Here is a 17,735-nt window from a genome sequence, read left to right as displayed (position 1 = left end):
GTTTGGGTGTTAAAAAAGTTTAACAAATTTTAGTTGGGGTATTTTTATGGAATTTTCCCTATAGAAAATACATCCTTAAACATTTTAGCAACTTTAAAAAAAAACTAATGTAATTGTTAGGATTAAAAAACACATCCTAAAACATTTATTTTGGATTCCACAAAGACACATTCTTAGGATCATAAGAAAAATTCTTACACATTTTCAATAACTTTTTAACACCATTGCATATGAAAAAGACCATCAATATAGAAAACACACATCATTTTATAATTTGACAATTCTTTAAACTAATTATTTTGTTACAATGAAAAACACTATCTTTTACATTAATTGAATTATTTAAACTAATCACTTTTTATAATAAATAAGCACAACCTTTCATATTAATTGAGATTCCTATTATTAATAAATTAAGTAAATATGTGGTTTTATATATGTAGAAAACTAAAAAAAATCCTTATTATTAAGTAAAGTTGTGGTTAATAAGAAACAAAATTGAAATAAACTGTATATGTCTACCAAAATTATAAATATTTCTGACAAAGTTTGTCAGATTTTAGTTATATATGTCCGGATTAAGTAAATCTCTCATTTTTTATTAAATCTATCAAAATTAAATAAATTTGTAATCAAAATAAAAAAAATTATCGATAAAAAATTTGTGGCGTCGTGTGACCTTTTATCTTAGGGAAATATTGTAATTTTTAATATCCGAGTTAAAATTTATAATAATACTATTTTATAACTTACGGTTTTTGATAATTAAAAATGGGGAATTTGTCAAATATGACTCACAACTTGATTTTAAATACAAACATATACTCAAACTTGAATCAAATGCAAAACTAACCTAAAAGCCTTGTGAAAATACGGCCAGCCCCTTTTGACCAAACAAAAAAACAGAAGCCATTTTTACGAATATAGCCCCAGTAAGTCGTCTGAGATGCTAGAAGTCTTCTAGACGACTTCCAAGTAAGTCTTCTGGTGTAGCTGATCTTAAAAATAAATTATAAATTTTTTAAAAAATATTTTGATAAGCGAAAAATTAAAATCATGTAATTATAAACAGTTTTAAGTGATATAAATTAAAATATAACAAAACTGAATTGTTTTCAACATAGATGAGTGTAGGTAGTGAATCATGGTATTCTTTGGTCTAGGGTTTTGCAACATATGTTGTAGTGTTGTGTGTATTCTTAGGGTTAGATTTTGGAAAGCTTGAATGTTTTTTTTTAAAATCAAATTTTTACCTGTAAGTGTTTATTTTTGCGTATAGTGAACACTTTTGAAGTTTAATTTGATTTTATGAAGTGTTTAGTTAGTTAATTAAGTTTGGAGGTTATATTTAGGGTCTAGACGACTTCCATGTAAGTCTGGTGAATAATTTTAGCTGGACGACTTACATGTAAGTTGTCCAAATATTCCCGCTTAAAATGTTTAAAAAAATTATTTTCCCGCTTAAATAATTTAAACTAGAAAATTAAAGTCTTCTATTTTAGTTTCCCGCTAAAAATATTTTCATTTCCCACTAAAAATATTAAAGTCTTCTGGGCGACTTACAAGTAAGTCGTCTAGGAAGTCGTCTGAATCAAAAATATTTTAACCTAATTGGATTTTTTGTCTCCCTATATAAAGAAAAATTTACACATTCTCTCTCCTCCTCTCAAACGGCTGCAACAAAAATGTAATGTTCATCATTCTAAAACTCTTCAACCTCCCTCTAATCTCTTTGAACTTATAAACACTAAGCTTTATATCAATTTATTGTTTTTGTCTCATGTCTTTCTCACTAATTTATCTTGTTTTTGCAGGTTTTTCATCACATGATTCTCATCTTCCACTCATTTAAAGGTAGATCTATCAATTTTATATATGTATTTTTGTGTGTACTATAAAGGTAGATTTATCTAATCTTCCACTCATTTTTTCTGTTTTTAAGCCATTTGAACGAAGTCTCCCTTTCATAACAGATCTGAGCGTTTTGGTAAGTTTTTATGTCTGATTTTTCTTCATTTGGTAGCTTCCTGTTGTATAAAGGTCATACTTTTTTCCCAAACTAAAACTCTCCAGACCCACCCTAACCTCTTTGACTTGAAAACACCAAACTTTATATGAATTTTTCAGTTTTGTATCATGCCTTTCTCACTAATCTATCTTTTTTTTTTTGCAGGTTTTTAATCAGATGGTTCTCATCTTCCACTCATTTAAAAGTAGATCTATTAATTTTAGATATGTATTTTTGTGTGTTCTATAAAGGTAGATTTATCTAATCTTCCACTCATTTTCTCTGTTTTTAAGCCATTTGAACGTTTTTTTATATGCAGGTTTTTGAGATCTGGAAGACTTCTAGGACGACTTACCTGTTAGTCGTCTAAAATATAATGCGCTAGACGACTTCCAGGAAGTCGTCTGGACTTCCTGGAAGTCTTCTGACGAAGTCTTCTTCCATATCAAGTGGAGTCAATGCTTGTCTTTGTAGATGAATGATCTATAATAGTTTTGTTTGTGGTATGTTTTGTGATTTGCATGTATATTCTTTTAGTTGTGAATTTTTTGTAAAATCAGTAATAATGTTTCCCAAGATGTAATGCATGTGTTAACAATGTGTTTACACATTTACGAATCAATGAAATAATAGACTTCAATAGCCCTTCTCTTATCTTTGGATCTCCCACTCCAATGGCCTTTCTCTCATCTTAATAAACAAGAATGTTGGTAGCTTCATATTGATACAATATTTTAAGAAGCATTTTAACCCTTCTTCCAACTCATAACAATAATTATCATATGTGTCTATAACAATAATACTTAAGAGATGGAAACAAACAATAATAACTAGTCAAAGCATATAACAATTCGAGACTACTTCCATGTAAGTCTCTGCATTGACCAGAAGACTTCCATGTAAGTCGTCTACAGCCAGACTTACTTCATGCGTTTTAGTTATCTTGAGCAAGTTCTGAACTTGTCTATCACTTGTAACATGAATAGGAGGAAGGTCTGGAGCCTTCTGTTGTAATGAGTAGGTTAACTCCACAGACTCTGTGTTCATGTCCAGGTTATAATCTTCTTGAGCCATTGCAACAAGATCAGCATGTGTCGAACCTTCACTCAAAAATAACATTCTCGCTCCTTTGAAATGATCAACCACAAAATTCCAAAATCCATCTTTCAACAATCTTTATCCATACACTGCATGTAAATGACGCATCATCTGAAAAAGTCAAAATAAAACACATTAGCAAACATAGAACAAAGAAGACGAAAGTTTATTAAAGATCAACGCGGACGACTTCAATCTAAGTCTTCCAGACGACTAAAATATAAGTCATCTGGTCAATGCAGAGGTTATTTTTGCAATTGACTTTGAAATCTGTTATCTGAGACGACTGAAAAATAAGTCGTCTATTTTTCTTTGGTTAAAAAAACTCCAAAAAAGCTAGACGCCTTACATTTCAGCCGTCATAGGTTAGTTTTGCATTTGATTGGATTATTTCAGAAGTTTGACTTTCTTGGACGACTTACATTTCAGTCGTCAGGTGAAAAATTGAAATATTAATATTTTATTAAAACTCGACGACTTACAATTAAGTCGTCATATGTTAGTTTTGCAATTGAAAAATAAAACTTCAATATTTAATTATATATAGACGACTTACAATTCAGTCGTCCGTCCGACTACTTACATGTAAGTCGTCCAGGATTTACAGGTTTGACCAGAATCTCGGAATAAAATCCTGGGCGACTTACATGTAAGTCGGCGGGCGGACGACTGAATTGTAAGTTGTCTGGGTATAATTAAAATATTGAATTTTTATTTTCAATGGCAATACTAACCTACGACGACTAACATGTAAGTCGTCGGGTTTTAATAAAATATTGATATTTTAATTTTCCACCAGACGACTGAAAAATAAGTCTTCCAGGAAAGTCAAAATTCCGACAAAATCTAGTCAAATGCAAAACTAACCTATGACGACTTACAAGTAAGTCGTCTAGGTTCTTTGGAGATTTTTTTGTAACCAAACAAAAGCAGACGACTTATATTTCAGTCGTCTCAGAAAACAGATTTCAAAGTCAATTCCAAAAATAACATCTGCATTGACTTACCTGGGAAGTCGTCTGGACGAACAGATCTGGAAAAAAACTCGATTTCATACCTTAAATTGGTGAGATAACTTCCTTAGCACACATAAGGCTTCTCCAAGCACACAGAATCTCAAACGAAAGTGACCCACCCAGAATCGTTAGCTTCTATGGCTCTATGAACCATAAAAAATGTAGAATCAAAATCTTGGGTTTTTTTAGCTGAATGTGGAGAGAAAGTGAGAGAGATGTTGTGTTTAGTTCCTAAGAATGGAGAAAGAAGAAGGGCAAATCGATTTTGGGAGCATTAAGAGCTTCAAATTGGTTGTTCATGGTGGTTGGGGTATTGATGACAATGACAATTTTGTAATTACTTGAAGATGAGGAGGTTGAGAGAGTAAAAATGTCATTTCGAAAAGAAAAAAACAATTGATGGCATTTTCGTGAATTATATGAACTTGTGCGATGAATAGGGCAAAACTCATTTTCGAAAAAAAAAAGAGGTTAGTTATCTATTTGACTTTGAGTTTTAGGTCAATTTTGCAAAAAGCCCATTAAAAATTTGAAAATATTATATGCATCTAAAACAATTCATTACATTTTTTAGAAAATTTTTTTTATCTAGTTGTCAAAACGAATTAATGTCAAAAATTTCCCTTAATTCAAATAAGATTTATCTATTTCTTAAAAGATATCCTTATAAGTAAAGGCAAAGAACTATGGATTGAAAAGGTAAAATAGACTAGAGGTCATTAATTCAAAGTATGTCAGAGGTTTTTAATTCGAATTATCGCTGGAACGAAACTAATATCACATAATGTAATTTCGGGTTTGGGGAGAATAGATTTTAAGCCTGAACTTCCTAGTAATTCAGAAAAGAGACTCTTCAAAAAAGGAAAAAAAGTAAAAGAGTGACAAAACGAGCAATTAGGCCAACCACGTAAGCGGAGTGGTAAAGCGTGACATGAGCCCCCTACAAAAATTCCGTTATGTTAGTTACCAATCTTATATCATCAAAACAAAACCCATAAAGATTTTTCCCTTCAAGTATAAATTAGATCACAAAGTTCAAATTTTTAAAAAAAAAAATCAATTCTTATTAATCATCTGGTTCTCTTCTAAGCCAAAATAAATAAAAGATGAAAATTTTGCTTTGCCTAGTAATGTTCTTTCTCCTCGTCAACGGTTTTGCGACCGCACAAAATCTCATTCAAGATTCTTGCAAGAAAGCTGCAGCTTCAAACCCCAAAATCAAACTTGATTTCTGCATCAAGACCCTTGAAGGTAACCCACAGAGCAAGGCCGCAAAAAGCCTCGCCGACTTGGTCATGGCCTCGACCAAGAACGCTGCCACCAAAACGACCAGCTTGAAAGCAATGGCTGACAAGATTCTCAAGGGGAAGAAGTTCGCAAAGGACAGTGAGATGCCGTTACGCGACTGCCTTGAGCTTTATACAGACGCTACTGCTTCCTTGAACGAAGCTATGACGAGCGTTAAATCGCGTAAAAACAAAACTGCCAAGGTGGGTATGAGTGCTGCAATGGATGCGCCTAGCACTTGCGAAACTGGTTTCAAAGAAAGAAAAACGCCTCAGAAGTCTCCGTTTACGAAAGACAACGATGTGTTGACTCAGACTATTTCTATTTGTTTAGCTCTTACAACAATGTTGAAATGAAAATATACTAAAAGTGTAATCAAAACATGGATTAAGGAAAAATAATATTTGATAATTTACCTCAAGAGGAATCGTAGAAGCAGTGTTCATAACCTCTTCAATAGAGAGTTATCTGCATATATTAAAGATCAGAGAAGCCTTTAAATAAATCAAAATCTTCTGAGATTGAATACCAATGTTGAAATATTTGGTGCTTTTTACAATACTGTCCGGTATCTAAGTGTGTTCAATCCGGTTGACTAATCCAAACCAAACCCAAAAAAAGCATAGCAAACTCAATTTCTTGCAAAATCATTTTTAACAATTTATTAGTTTTGTTAGCAGAATGAATCCAAAACTAATACTAAAACCATATGTAACCACAGCGAACAATACTATTTCACAAACCACAAACAAACCGGTTTAGAGATCTATCAAGTTAGAAGGTTCACAAAGGAGTTAAAAATGGTAATAGTTATATTTTCTTACATGTGTGCAATGTGAAGCCCATCGTCATTATCTTCGATCTTCTTCTTCTTGAATCTTCCCCTCCTCATTGCGGTTGCAGTAACTAGACGATGAAGCCAACAAGAAAGTGTAACACCCGTATTTTCCGAAATAACTTAAATAAATAAAAAGTCTGAAATCTCCATTTATTACTTCTCAAAAGTCAACTCCAAAGTCGTAAATCCAAATAACATAATAAATTCCGAAAATATCGATAAAAGCATAAAATTCGCAAGTCTGAAAAAGACAGAAATAAAACTCCCAAAGCACCAGTCCGATAGCAATCATTCCTGCTCGTCAGTCTCATCTGAAAGGGGAAGGAAATGAGGGGTGAGTAACAGGGGAGTTACTCCGTGAGGTATGAGATGCTAAACACCCAAACCACCGACTTGAGTAATAGAACTCCCACTATGGAAGTTTAGCTCTAACATGAACAAACAAGACGCCTAAAGCATCACACAAACACAACAAAAACAATGTGATGATAGCATATAGCTAGTCCATACACCCCGCTCCTCATACGGATATATATATACATACGCTGCGTCGCTAGTACAGTCTGTCTCTGTACCCCCGCCCTCCAAAGCTGCGTCGAATGCAAACGTCTCTGCACCCACGCCCCACACAATCTGCGTCGCTAGCCCAGACGTCTCTGAGCCCCCCGCCCACCAAAGCTGTGTCGCTAGTCCAGACATCTCTGGACCCCCGCCCACTCACATAGTCCCTACCCATAACTATGTATACATACATATATATATCGCATCTCTTAACATCACGCAATCAAATCAACGGTTGAATCCTCTAGACCCCTAGTTCTAGTTTACAATGAATGAACTAACTAACAATCAAGACTCAAACAGACTCAATTCAAACAGACGGATCATGATTCGAAATCTAAACTACGATAGAGAGAATTCTACACTGGTACGGGATTTACGGAATAGACCCTCACCTTAGCCAATATTGGAAATGGATCACGAAACGCCCGGGAAGGAGTGGATTTGTCTCGACTAACAACACACTAAAAGGTGTCTTCCTATTATTAATGGTGTTGAATGCACGTGTTCCAATAATATCTTCATACGCCATCCTTCTAAGTGATGCACGAGCAACTCCAAGTCTAGGTTGGCACAAGATTAAACTACACACATGCAAGGACACATTATAGGTTTGTGGTATATACGTTACTTGTGGCACAAGTAACAAAGGAGGCAACACTTAGCTAATACAGCTTGGATAACGGTTGATGACGGTGGCGGGTACGATCTCCGGATATCACGACTCTCCGGTGACATGACTGGCTCCTCCAATGGCTTGCGGCTAACAACAGTATGGATCCGATCGGTGCGGCGGTGGTGAGACGGTGGCTCCGTTTTTGTGCGCCTCCTCCTCACGTCATATATACATCTCTCGAGTTTGATGCAAGACAACAACACGTGAGGCGTTTGACCAGTGATGGCGAGGCTCTCTCTCTGACATGTCGTGATGGCTCCAAGACGACGGGAAGAGCCGGTGGTGGCATCGCGGTGCATCAGATTTTGGAGGTGAACAATGGGTGCGTCACGTCTCGACTTCTGTTATAGAAATGGAGAAGAAGTGAAACATGTGATGAGCGAGAGAGATGGTAAGGAGATCATAAGGCGTGAAGGTATGCGGCTAGGTTTAATGGAGATGGAGGTGTATACGGTTTATATAACGCTTTGGTTCTCCAGCCCAATTAAATAATCAAAATAACTTCAATACCGGTTTATAGTAAACCGGGTCGTTACAGAAAGGTTGATCCTTTAGAATCGAAACCTGATCCATGTGAATTAGCATTTCTTTTATAGTTCCAAACCAACATAGATGTGTAATCCTGAGGCGACACCAGTCTACTGTCTCTGATAAATCTCTTCTGCTCTTCTAACATTTTTGGCTCATCAAGCGTCAAGTACACCATCAGAAACTTCTCATGCTCAGGTCTCCGGTTAGCCGGCGAGTAATCAGTCTCCGGAACAAGAGACATTCTTGTGTAAAACAAGCCCATCAATAGACTCAGGAAGACCCATTCTCAAAAGATTGTTATACTCAGGTGACAAACCTTTCTTCTCCTTTAAAGGACGGCTCAAGTTCCTAGAAGCTCCTTTATACACTTTGGCTCGTGATCTTAGCTTTATACTTTGCAGCGTAAAGCAAGCAAGCGAGCCACGGACAATGTAAGAGCAGAAATTCACAAATCCGCAAACCGATACCACTCAGCAACTGTAGTCAAAAACTTAATCATCTGTGCGTTGGTATGAGCTTGAGTAGTGTGGAACATTCTGATGGGAGTGGCTATTGCAGCAGTACGCTAGGGTCTTTGAAGAGCCCACGAAGCTGCCTCCATCCAGAGGTAAAGAGCACCAAATCACACTGGAAGAAGGAGCAAAACCAGTAAGTGTCCGTCCTTTCGTTACCTGCAGATACAAAAAGCAGAGATAGAGAGACAGATCGCCTCAATGTTAGCTGCGGGAATAATCCAGGAGAGTGGCAGTCCATTCTCTAGTCCAGTGCGTTTGGTTCCAAAGAAGGATGGCAGTTGGAGATTTTGTGTCGATTATAGGGCTCTCAACAGGGTGACGGTTCCTGACAAGTTCCATATCCCTATGATCGACCAACTGTTGGACGAATTACACGGGCTCGAGTCTTTTCTAAGCTGGATCGAAAGTCAGGGTATCATCAAATATTGGTGAAGGAGGATGTTCCGAAAACTGCATTCCGGACTCACGATGGCCATTACGAGTTCTGGCTTGTCAGGTTTGCTAGCGTCAGAAATACTCCACGCTGTCACCCGGCGGCTTACTACAACCTCTACCGGTCCCGGAGAAGGTTTGGGAGGATGTGTCTATGGATTTCGCGGAGTGACTGTGAAACACCCCAACCCAGAAATATTTTAAAAAAACCTTAAAAAATTAAGTAAAAATTCAATAATTAAACTTAAGCAAAATCTGCAGCTTTATTAATAAATCCGAGTAATAATGTAGACTAATGGAAATTTGATTTGTAAAACTTCCAAATAAAATCCCAAGTCTAAGATTAACCCGTCCCGATGGTCTTCATCGTCCCGCACTTCGGTCCAACCAACTACTCATCACCTGCATCACAAAAGGAGGCATGAGCGTACAAAAATACTCAGTGAGGACGCTCAAAACCGCCCACTACAGTCAATTAATCAAACACGCAAGCAATACTAACACCCTAACATCCGGTTCTATCATTTCTTTATTTTATCTAGTTAAATAATTTTCATTACTTTAGCCTTTCTTAACCTTTCGACCTCATGGCCCATATTCCTGCGGCCGAAGCCAAAACCTGCGGCCGAAGCCTAACCTGCAGCCGAAGCCAGAACCTGCGGTCGAAGCCAAACCTGCGACCCGTCGGTCCCTTATGGCTCATAGCCAAACCTGCGACCCAAAGGTCCATTACATCCTCTTAACCAGTTCCCTTAATTAATTCAGCTCGATTATAGTTTCCTTACACGCGTTATTACTTCATTTCCTATGTTCTCAATATCAAACGTTCATTTCTCACTTAAACATCCTAACATATCTCGATTATCTATCCATCAAATTTAGCATGCATTTCTTGAGATCACAATGAACGAACATTCCATAAACGAATTCTATCATACATTTTCCTATGAACATGATGAGCAAACTTTCCATAAACAATTATATCCAAGCATAAACACAATCATATTGAATAAAAACCAGACAATTAGTTCTTATTGGACTGTCACGAATCACATCCTCACCTGGATTGATCTTAAAAGATCGAAGACTCTGACCTTAGCTGCGTTTTTCCGGCGAAGAATCCTGCGATCCTCCTTGCCCGATCCTCCCTTCCCAAACTCTCTCTCTAGGACTGTGTTCTTGCTCTTGCCTCTCTCTAAGACTTGGTTTTTGAGTTCTGTCTAGAATGAGAGCTGAAGGTACCTTTTTATATTACTCTTGGACTTGCTCACCAAGCCGGAAATTTATTGCTGTTTCCTTATTTGGCTTGGCCAAACCTTGCCCACAAAGTCTTAACTGAATCTCTACAATTCTTTCTTTAAACGACTCCCGCAGACCCGACCTTCCTTTCGAACATCCCGTCAAAGATGACTTTATCGAACTTGACTTACTTGGAACCCGCATTCCCGAACGTCCGAATTTTCCTCAGTTGGCTCTCCGGTCCGCCGACCACTTCCTCAAACTTTCTACGGTCGGTTTATCCCCGTTTGTTCTATGTTATCGATGCTTTAATAGTAAGAATGGCCTTCGATACTTAGAGAAAACTGTTGTTCTTATTCCATTCATAACGAAACAAAAGTTTGACACTTAGAATAAATTTCACTTCCTTATAAAAAAACCCCTTTTGTGGACCCATGTTTTTATAAATAAAAATACTCCGGGAGCGGGTCGTTACAACTCTCCCCCACTTATTAGGAATTCATCCTCGAATCCGCATCAGCCATCTGCTCATCCACTTGATTCTCAAATAACTCTGGATACTCAGCCCTCATCATGCTTGCACGCTCCTTCGTAGTCTTACGTATCCCATCACGCTCCCATACTACTTCGACCATAGGAACTCTCTTCCTTCTGATTTGCTAGTCTGGGAGACTGGTCACTTGTATTGGCTTCCCATGAGTCGATAGACCAGAACACAAATCTTCAGGTGGTTGTGGAACAATCAATGACGGATCCCTTACCACCTTCCTCAATTGAGACACATGAAAGACATCGTGAAATGGATGGAGCTCGTCAGACAATTCCAAATGATATGCCACTGGTCCAATTCGCTCAACAATCCTAAACGGTCCCATATACCTCGGTTGCAGTTTCCCCATCTTAGCCGTCCTATCCTTTCCCTTAAACGTCACCCTTTTTAAGTAAACCATATCCCCCACTTGGAACTCTATTTCCTTCCTCCTCTTGTCTGCATAGCTTTTCTGCCGATCTTGGGCCTCTTTCATTTTCTCCTTGACAAACTTGATCTTGTCTGTCGTTTCTTTTATCACCCATGGTGAAAGATCTCGGCCCTCTCCTACTTAAATCCAACACAAGGGAGTGCGACACGGACGTCCATACAAGGCTTCGTACGGTGACATCCCAATACTCGAGTGATAGCTGTTGTTGTATGCAAACTCAGCTAGTGGTAAATGCTTCTCCCAAAGTTTATCCCAGTCCACCACACAAGCCCGCAATAAATCCTCCAATGATTGAATCTTCCGTTCTGATTGTCCATCCGTTTGCGGATGATACATTGTGCTCATGTGCACCTTATTTTCCAAAGCTCTCTGGAATGCCATCCAGAAATTTGAAGCAAATCGTGGATCTCGATCAGACACAATACTAACATGAACACCATGGAGTTTCACAATTTCCCTCATGTAGAGTTCCACACACTTATCAACGCCATCTGACATTTGTAAAGGAAGGAAATGTGCGGAATTAGTTAAGCGGTCCACTATCACCCATATTGAATCCTTGCAGCCCTTCGTCTTTGGAAACCCGCATACAAAGTCCATCGTGATCATATCCCATTTCCACTCGGGAATGGGTAAACTCTGCAGCGCAAGTCACTCGGAACCTGATGCTCTGCTTTCACTAACTGATATGTCGGACACCTTGCCACCCATTCGGCCACATATCTTTTCATCCCCGACCAATGATAGTATTGCTTAAGGTCATGGTACATCTTCGCCGCACCTGGGTGTATGGAAAACTTAGATTGGTGTGCTTCCTTTAGCACCTTCTCCCTCAACTCCTTATCATTTGGGACACATACTCGTCCATGGAAGATGATCGTCTCATTGTTGGTCTTCCAGTTTCCCAAGACACCATCCTCAACCATTTTAACCAATGCTTCATCGTCCCCTTGGGCCAACCTTATTTGAGTCAGAAGGTCAGCTCGATTCGCTGCTTCCTCGCCTAGATGAACTGACTCGTCCACTAACACGTCAACCCGCAACATTCCCAACATCGATATCAACCCTCCCAATTCCTTCTCTGCAGAGACACTCGCCTTCCGACGACTCAGTGCATCAGCCACTACATTAGCCTTCCCTTGGTGATAAGCTATCTCCAAATCATAGTCTGCCACCAGCTCCATCCATCTTCTTTGCCTTAGATTCAACTCCGGCTGGGTGAAGATGTACTTAAGGGTCTTATGATCTGTAAACACTTGAACCTTCTCCCCATAAAGGTATGACCGCCAAACCTTAAGTGCAAACACAACAGCTGCTATCTCCAAATCGTGGGTGGGATAATTCTCATCGTGTTTCCTCAGCTGTCGAGATGCATAAGAGATCACATGTTCCTCTTGCATCAAGACGCAACCGAGCCCCATCTTTGATGCGTCCGTGAACACAGCATATGCCACTCCATGCTGCGGCAGTACTAGAACTGGTATACTCATCAATCGCTCCTTCAGGCTTGCGAAGCTCTTTTCACATTCCGCCGTCCACTCGTAGTTCACGTCCTTCCCCGTCAACCGGATTAGTGGCTTAGCCAAGCTTGCAAAGCTCTTCACAAACCGACGATAATAACATGCTAACCCCAAGAAGCTTCTGATTTCTGTGGGCATTCCCGGCCTCGTCTAGTTTGCAATGGCTGCTACCTTTTCGGGATCCGCCGTAACTCCTGCTTCGAACACAACATGGCCCAAGAATCCAATCTGTCTTTGCCAAAAACTGCACTTGCTTAACTTAGCAAACAACTCATGCTCCCTTAGTTTCTCCATGACCACCCTTAGATGCCTCTCGTGTTCCTCTGAACTTTTTGAGAACACCAAGATGTCGTCGATAAAGATGATTACGAATTCGTCAAGGAACTCGTGGAACACCCCATTCATCAGTTTCATAAACGCCGCTGGAGCATTCGTCAACCCAAAGGGCATGACCACAAACTCGAAATGGCCGTAACTTGTCCCGAATGCGGTCTTCCTAACATCTCCTTCTGCAATAGGGATTTGATGGTAACCCGATGCCAAATCGATTTTTGAAGACTACGATGATCCCTTGAGCTGATCCAGTAACTCATCAATCCGAGGCAACAGGTACTTATTCTTGATTGCTACTTGGTTCAGCCCCCGATAATCAATGCACAAGCGAAAACTACCGTCCTTCTTTTTGACAAACAACACTGGTGCACCCCACGGTGAGCTGCTAGGTCGGATGAACCCTTTCTTGATCATTTCCTCCAATTGCTTTTTTAACTCAGCCATCTCTGTTGGAGCCATGCGGTAAGGGGCCTTGGAAATAGGAGCAGTTCCAGGTTCCAACTCTATCGTGAATGGCTCTTCCCGTGATGGCGGCAACCCGATAAGCTTTTGGAATACATCTTCGAATTCTTGCACCACTGGAATTTCGCCCAACAACACTTCTTGGTCCGCACCCACAGTTGTGATCGTTGCTAGGAACGACTCACACCCTTTCTCGACCATCTGTGCCCTTAGAGCTGATATTACCAGGATTCCACTCTCCTTCTTCTTCCCATGAAACACCAGCTTCCCTTCTTTCCGAGTAAAGGTCACCTGACATTTCTTACAGCACAAGTTAGCTCGATAATGGGTCAACCAGTCCATTCCAAGGATTGCTTCATAACCCATAGTCTCAAGCACAATCAGATCGCCTGGCATGTTCTCACCGCCCACCACGATTAACACGTCTCTATAGATAGCATGCGACTTCAGCATCCCGCCACCCGCTGCCTGAACCATTCTAATGCCGCCCTCAAAGCCACTCTTAGATTCCTAAAGTGCCACGACTTCAGGACGCACAAAGGAATGCGACGCCCCGGAGTCGAACAAGGTGTGGGTTTCAATTCCACCAATGGAAACAGTTCCTACACAACCATTCATGCACTCCTATGCTAAGTATAAAATTCGAACATTAACTTAGAGAGTGAAAGGTAAGAGAGTTACCATCTATCGGGTTTGCTCCATCCTCAACGCCCAGCATATGCACCCTTGGTGCCACGTTTTGCCTCTTAGCTGGTTGTTGCTGATCACCTTCTGGACGTTCACCACGCGTACGAGCCGCTTGCGCATTCCTAGGTGCTCTGCAGTCCCGAGCCAAATGTCCAGTATCACCGCAAAGGTAACACTTCCCTTCGCCTGCATCCGGACAGTCCCGAATTTGGTGGTCCATGCTGCCACACTTAAAGCATCCACCGATACATTGATGACACACCCCACGATGCATCTTGCCACACGTTCCACACGCAGTCATAACCACACCAACCGCCTGGTTCTCAACTCTCTTCGGCCTCGATGACACTTGGTTCCTTCGTGAACGTTCGTGTTTAGCCACCTCTTCCAGCCCACTTTCCACCAATGATGCTTTCTTAACCAACTCTACTGTGTTGTAATCTCTACTCACCATCATGGTCACAAGCTCAGGCTTCATCCCGCGCATGAACCTTTCAACCTGACGCTGCTCAACGTCCATTTCTCGTCCGGCATATTTTTTGAGTCGGTTAAACTCATGCTCATAGTCTCTTACGGATCTTGCCCCCTGCCGAAGTTCAAGGAACACAGTCTCCAACTTGATACGAGCCTCGGTTGGAAAGTACTTCCTCGTGAACTCCTCTTTGAATGAGTCCCAAAGGTGCACCTCCGTTGGGTCTCTACGAAGGACCCCCTGCCACCACTGGTATGCATCACCCTCAAGGAAAAAGACCGCAAGGTCCTTCTTATGCTCTTCCACGCAATGCAGAGACAGAAATTTCCGCTCCAAACGAGTCTTCAACTCGTCTGCTTCCATCGGCACCCACCACTGACCTTTCCTGTCTTGAGTTTCGTGATCTGATTCATCATGTCCAAATAGTTGGGCGCCCATGGTGCCTGTTGCATCTCATTTCCCCTTTCCCCCTCTTGAACCACGGCTGCAACCGAAAGCTGGAGACACTGGAACATCTGCGTAAAGAATGCTTGCATCATCGGCATCATGTTGGCCATTGCCTCATCCATGGGAGGGACAACCAGTGGTGGGGGTGGGGGTGGCATCTCGTTTTCACGTGCACCCCTCGCAGCACCATCGATGCCACCAGCATCCTCTCTTATGTTGGCCCCCGTGTTATCCACGATCGTCGCATTCACATTCTCTTCCTGCCCATCCCTTACGTTCCTCCTAGTGTTAGCCATCTGCGTCGATACTTAAGTTAGCTCACACTAACATATGTTCATTCCGTAACTCTCATAGCCATTACACTAAGAATTCAAACATAACACATTTACATAATCACAAACACTTATCCTTTGCGCGAGACTTAAAACCGTCGATACGTCCACCTGTTCCCACAAATCCCAATTTCGAAGATCGACCAGCCAGGACGGGGCTGGCTGGTCTACCCCACTCTGATACCAAATTGAAACACCCCAACCCGGAAATATTTTAAAAAACCTTAAAATTTTCTAAGTAAAAATTCAATAATTAAACTTAAACAAAATCTGCAGCTTTATTAATAAATACGAGTAATAATGTAGAATAATGGAAATAAGATTCATAAAACTCCCAAATAAAATCCCAAGTCTAAGATTAACCCGTCCTGATGGTCTTCATCGTCCCGCACTCCGGTCCAATCAACTACTCATCACCTGCATTACAAAAGGAGGAATGAGCATACAAAAATACTCAGTGAGGACGCTCAAAACCGCCCACTACAGTCCAATAATCAAACATGCAAGCAATACTAACACCCTAGCATCCGGTTCTATCATTTCTTTATTTTATCTAGTTAAATCATTTTCATTACTTTAGCCTTTCTTAACCTTTCGACCCGAAGGCCCATATTCCTGCGGCCGAAGCCAAAACCTGCGGCCGAAGCCAAACATGCGACCCGTCGGTCCCTTACGGCTAATAGCCAAACCTGCGATCCGAAGGTCCATTACATCCTCTTAACCAGTTCCCTTAATTAACTCAGTTCGATTATACTTTCCTTATACGCGTTATTACTTCATGTCCTATGTTCTCAAGATCAAACGTTCATTTCTCACTTAAACATCCTAACATATCTCGATTATCTATCCATCAAATTTAGCATGCATTTCTTGAGATCACAATGAACGAACATTCCATAAACGAATTCTATCATACATTTTCCTATGAACACGATGAGCAAACTTTCCATAAACAATTCTATCCAAGCATAAACACAATCATATTGAATCAAAACCAGACAATTAGTTCTTATTGGACTGTCACGAATCACATCCTCACATCAGATTGAGAATGATACGCGGTGCTGAAGCACACTTAGAATAAATTTCACTTCCTTATAAAGAAACCCCTTTTGTGGACCCATGATTTTATAAATAAAAATACTCCGTGAGCAGGTCATTACAGACTGCCTCGATCTCGGGGGTTGGATACGGTGATGGTAGTTGTCGAACGTTTAACAAAGTTTAGCCACTTTGTGGGACTCAGTCACCCGTTTTCTGCTACTGATGTCGCAATGGTTTCCATTCAAGAGATTTTTAAGTTGCACGGGTTTCCTCGCACCATTGTGTCAGACAGAGATAAGGTTTTTCACCAGTTCGTTTTGGAAGGAGCTTTTTCGTCTGTCTGGAACGAATTTTTGCTTCAGCATCGCGTATCATTCTCAATCTGATGGGCAGACTGAGGTCACGAACCGCAGCATGGAGACCTATCTTCGCTGCTTTGCTAGTGAGAAACCTAAAACGTGGGTGACTTACCTTGCGTGGGCAGAAATGAGCTACAACTCCGCGTATCACTCGACGCTAAAGATGACGATGTTTCGTGCTCTGTATGAAAGGAATCCACCAACGCTGAACAAGTACGAGAACGGGTCTACCTCCAACGTTGAGCTGGAAGCTCAGCTACGAGAAAGGGATGCTGCGTCACATTTTTAAAATAGAATTTGCATCGCGCTCATCAGCTGATGAAGCAGTGTGCTGACAAACACGGCAGGGAGGTTGAATTCAAGGTGGGAGAATGGGTGCAGGTGAAGCTTCGTCCTTACAGACAGAAGACACTAGCGAGGAGATTGAATGAGAAGCTATCAGCTCGCTTCTATAGACCGTTTGAAATTGAGGAAAGGATTGGAATGGTAGCGTATAAGTTGAAATTACCGGAAGAGGCCAAAATCCATCCTACATTCCATGTCTCACAGTTGAAGAAAGCAGTAGGTGAAACGAGGGAGAGTCTACCATTACCACCACAACTGAACCGTGAAGGCGAACTATTGGTTGTTCCTGAGGGGGTGATAGCCACTCATGTACACGCTGGAACGGGACAGAAGGAGGTTTTTATTAAGTGGCAAGGACTACCGGATCATGAGTGTTCTTGGGAGTGGGTTGCGGCCATCAAAAAGAAATTTCTGAACTTTAACCTTGAGGACAAGGTCAATTTCGTTGGGGATGGTATTGATACGTACGAGGCCTTACGCCCTCCTATCCTGTTCCACTACAAGCGCAGGGCCCAAAAGTAATAAAGCAGAAGATATTTGTTTGGCCCATTGA

At 40.6% G+C, this 17,735-nt stretch overlaps 1 protein-coding gene across 1 annotated transcript; it reads left to right on the top strand.

Moving 5' to 3' along the window:
- Nucleotides 1-5,228: 5,228 nt before the first annotated feature.
- Nucleotides 5,229-5,822, top strand: LOC106381890 (pectinesterase inhibitor 12). Its single transcript, XM_013821831.3, has one exon. It carries the CDS (start codon nt 5,229-5,231, stop codon nt 5,763-5,765), a length of 537 nt encoding a protein of 178 aa, XP_013677285.1. The 3' UTR covers nt 5,766-5,822.
- Nucleotides 5,823-17,735: the final 11,913 nt, after the last annotated feature.

The sequence above is a fragment of the Brassica napus genome, chromosome C2 (genome assembly GCF_020379485.1).
Source record: "Brassica napus cultivar Da-Ae chromosome C2, Da-Ae, whole genome shotgun sequence".
NCBI classification, from domain to species: Eukaryota; Viridiplantae; Streptophyta; class Magnoliopsida; order Brassicales; family Brassicaceae; genus Brassica; species Brassica napus.
The sequence above is the reverse complement of the archived record's forward strand: the minus strand, read 5'-3'. Positions and strand labels throughout refer to the sequence as shown.

What these genes read in the sequence shown, in the direction of transcription:
- LOC106381890 (XM_013821831.3), top strand. Translation starts at nt 5,229, where the DNA reads ATGAAAATTTTGCTTTGCCTAGTAATGTTCTTTCTCCTCGTCAACGGT.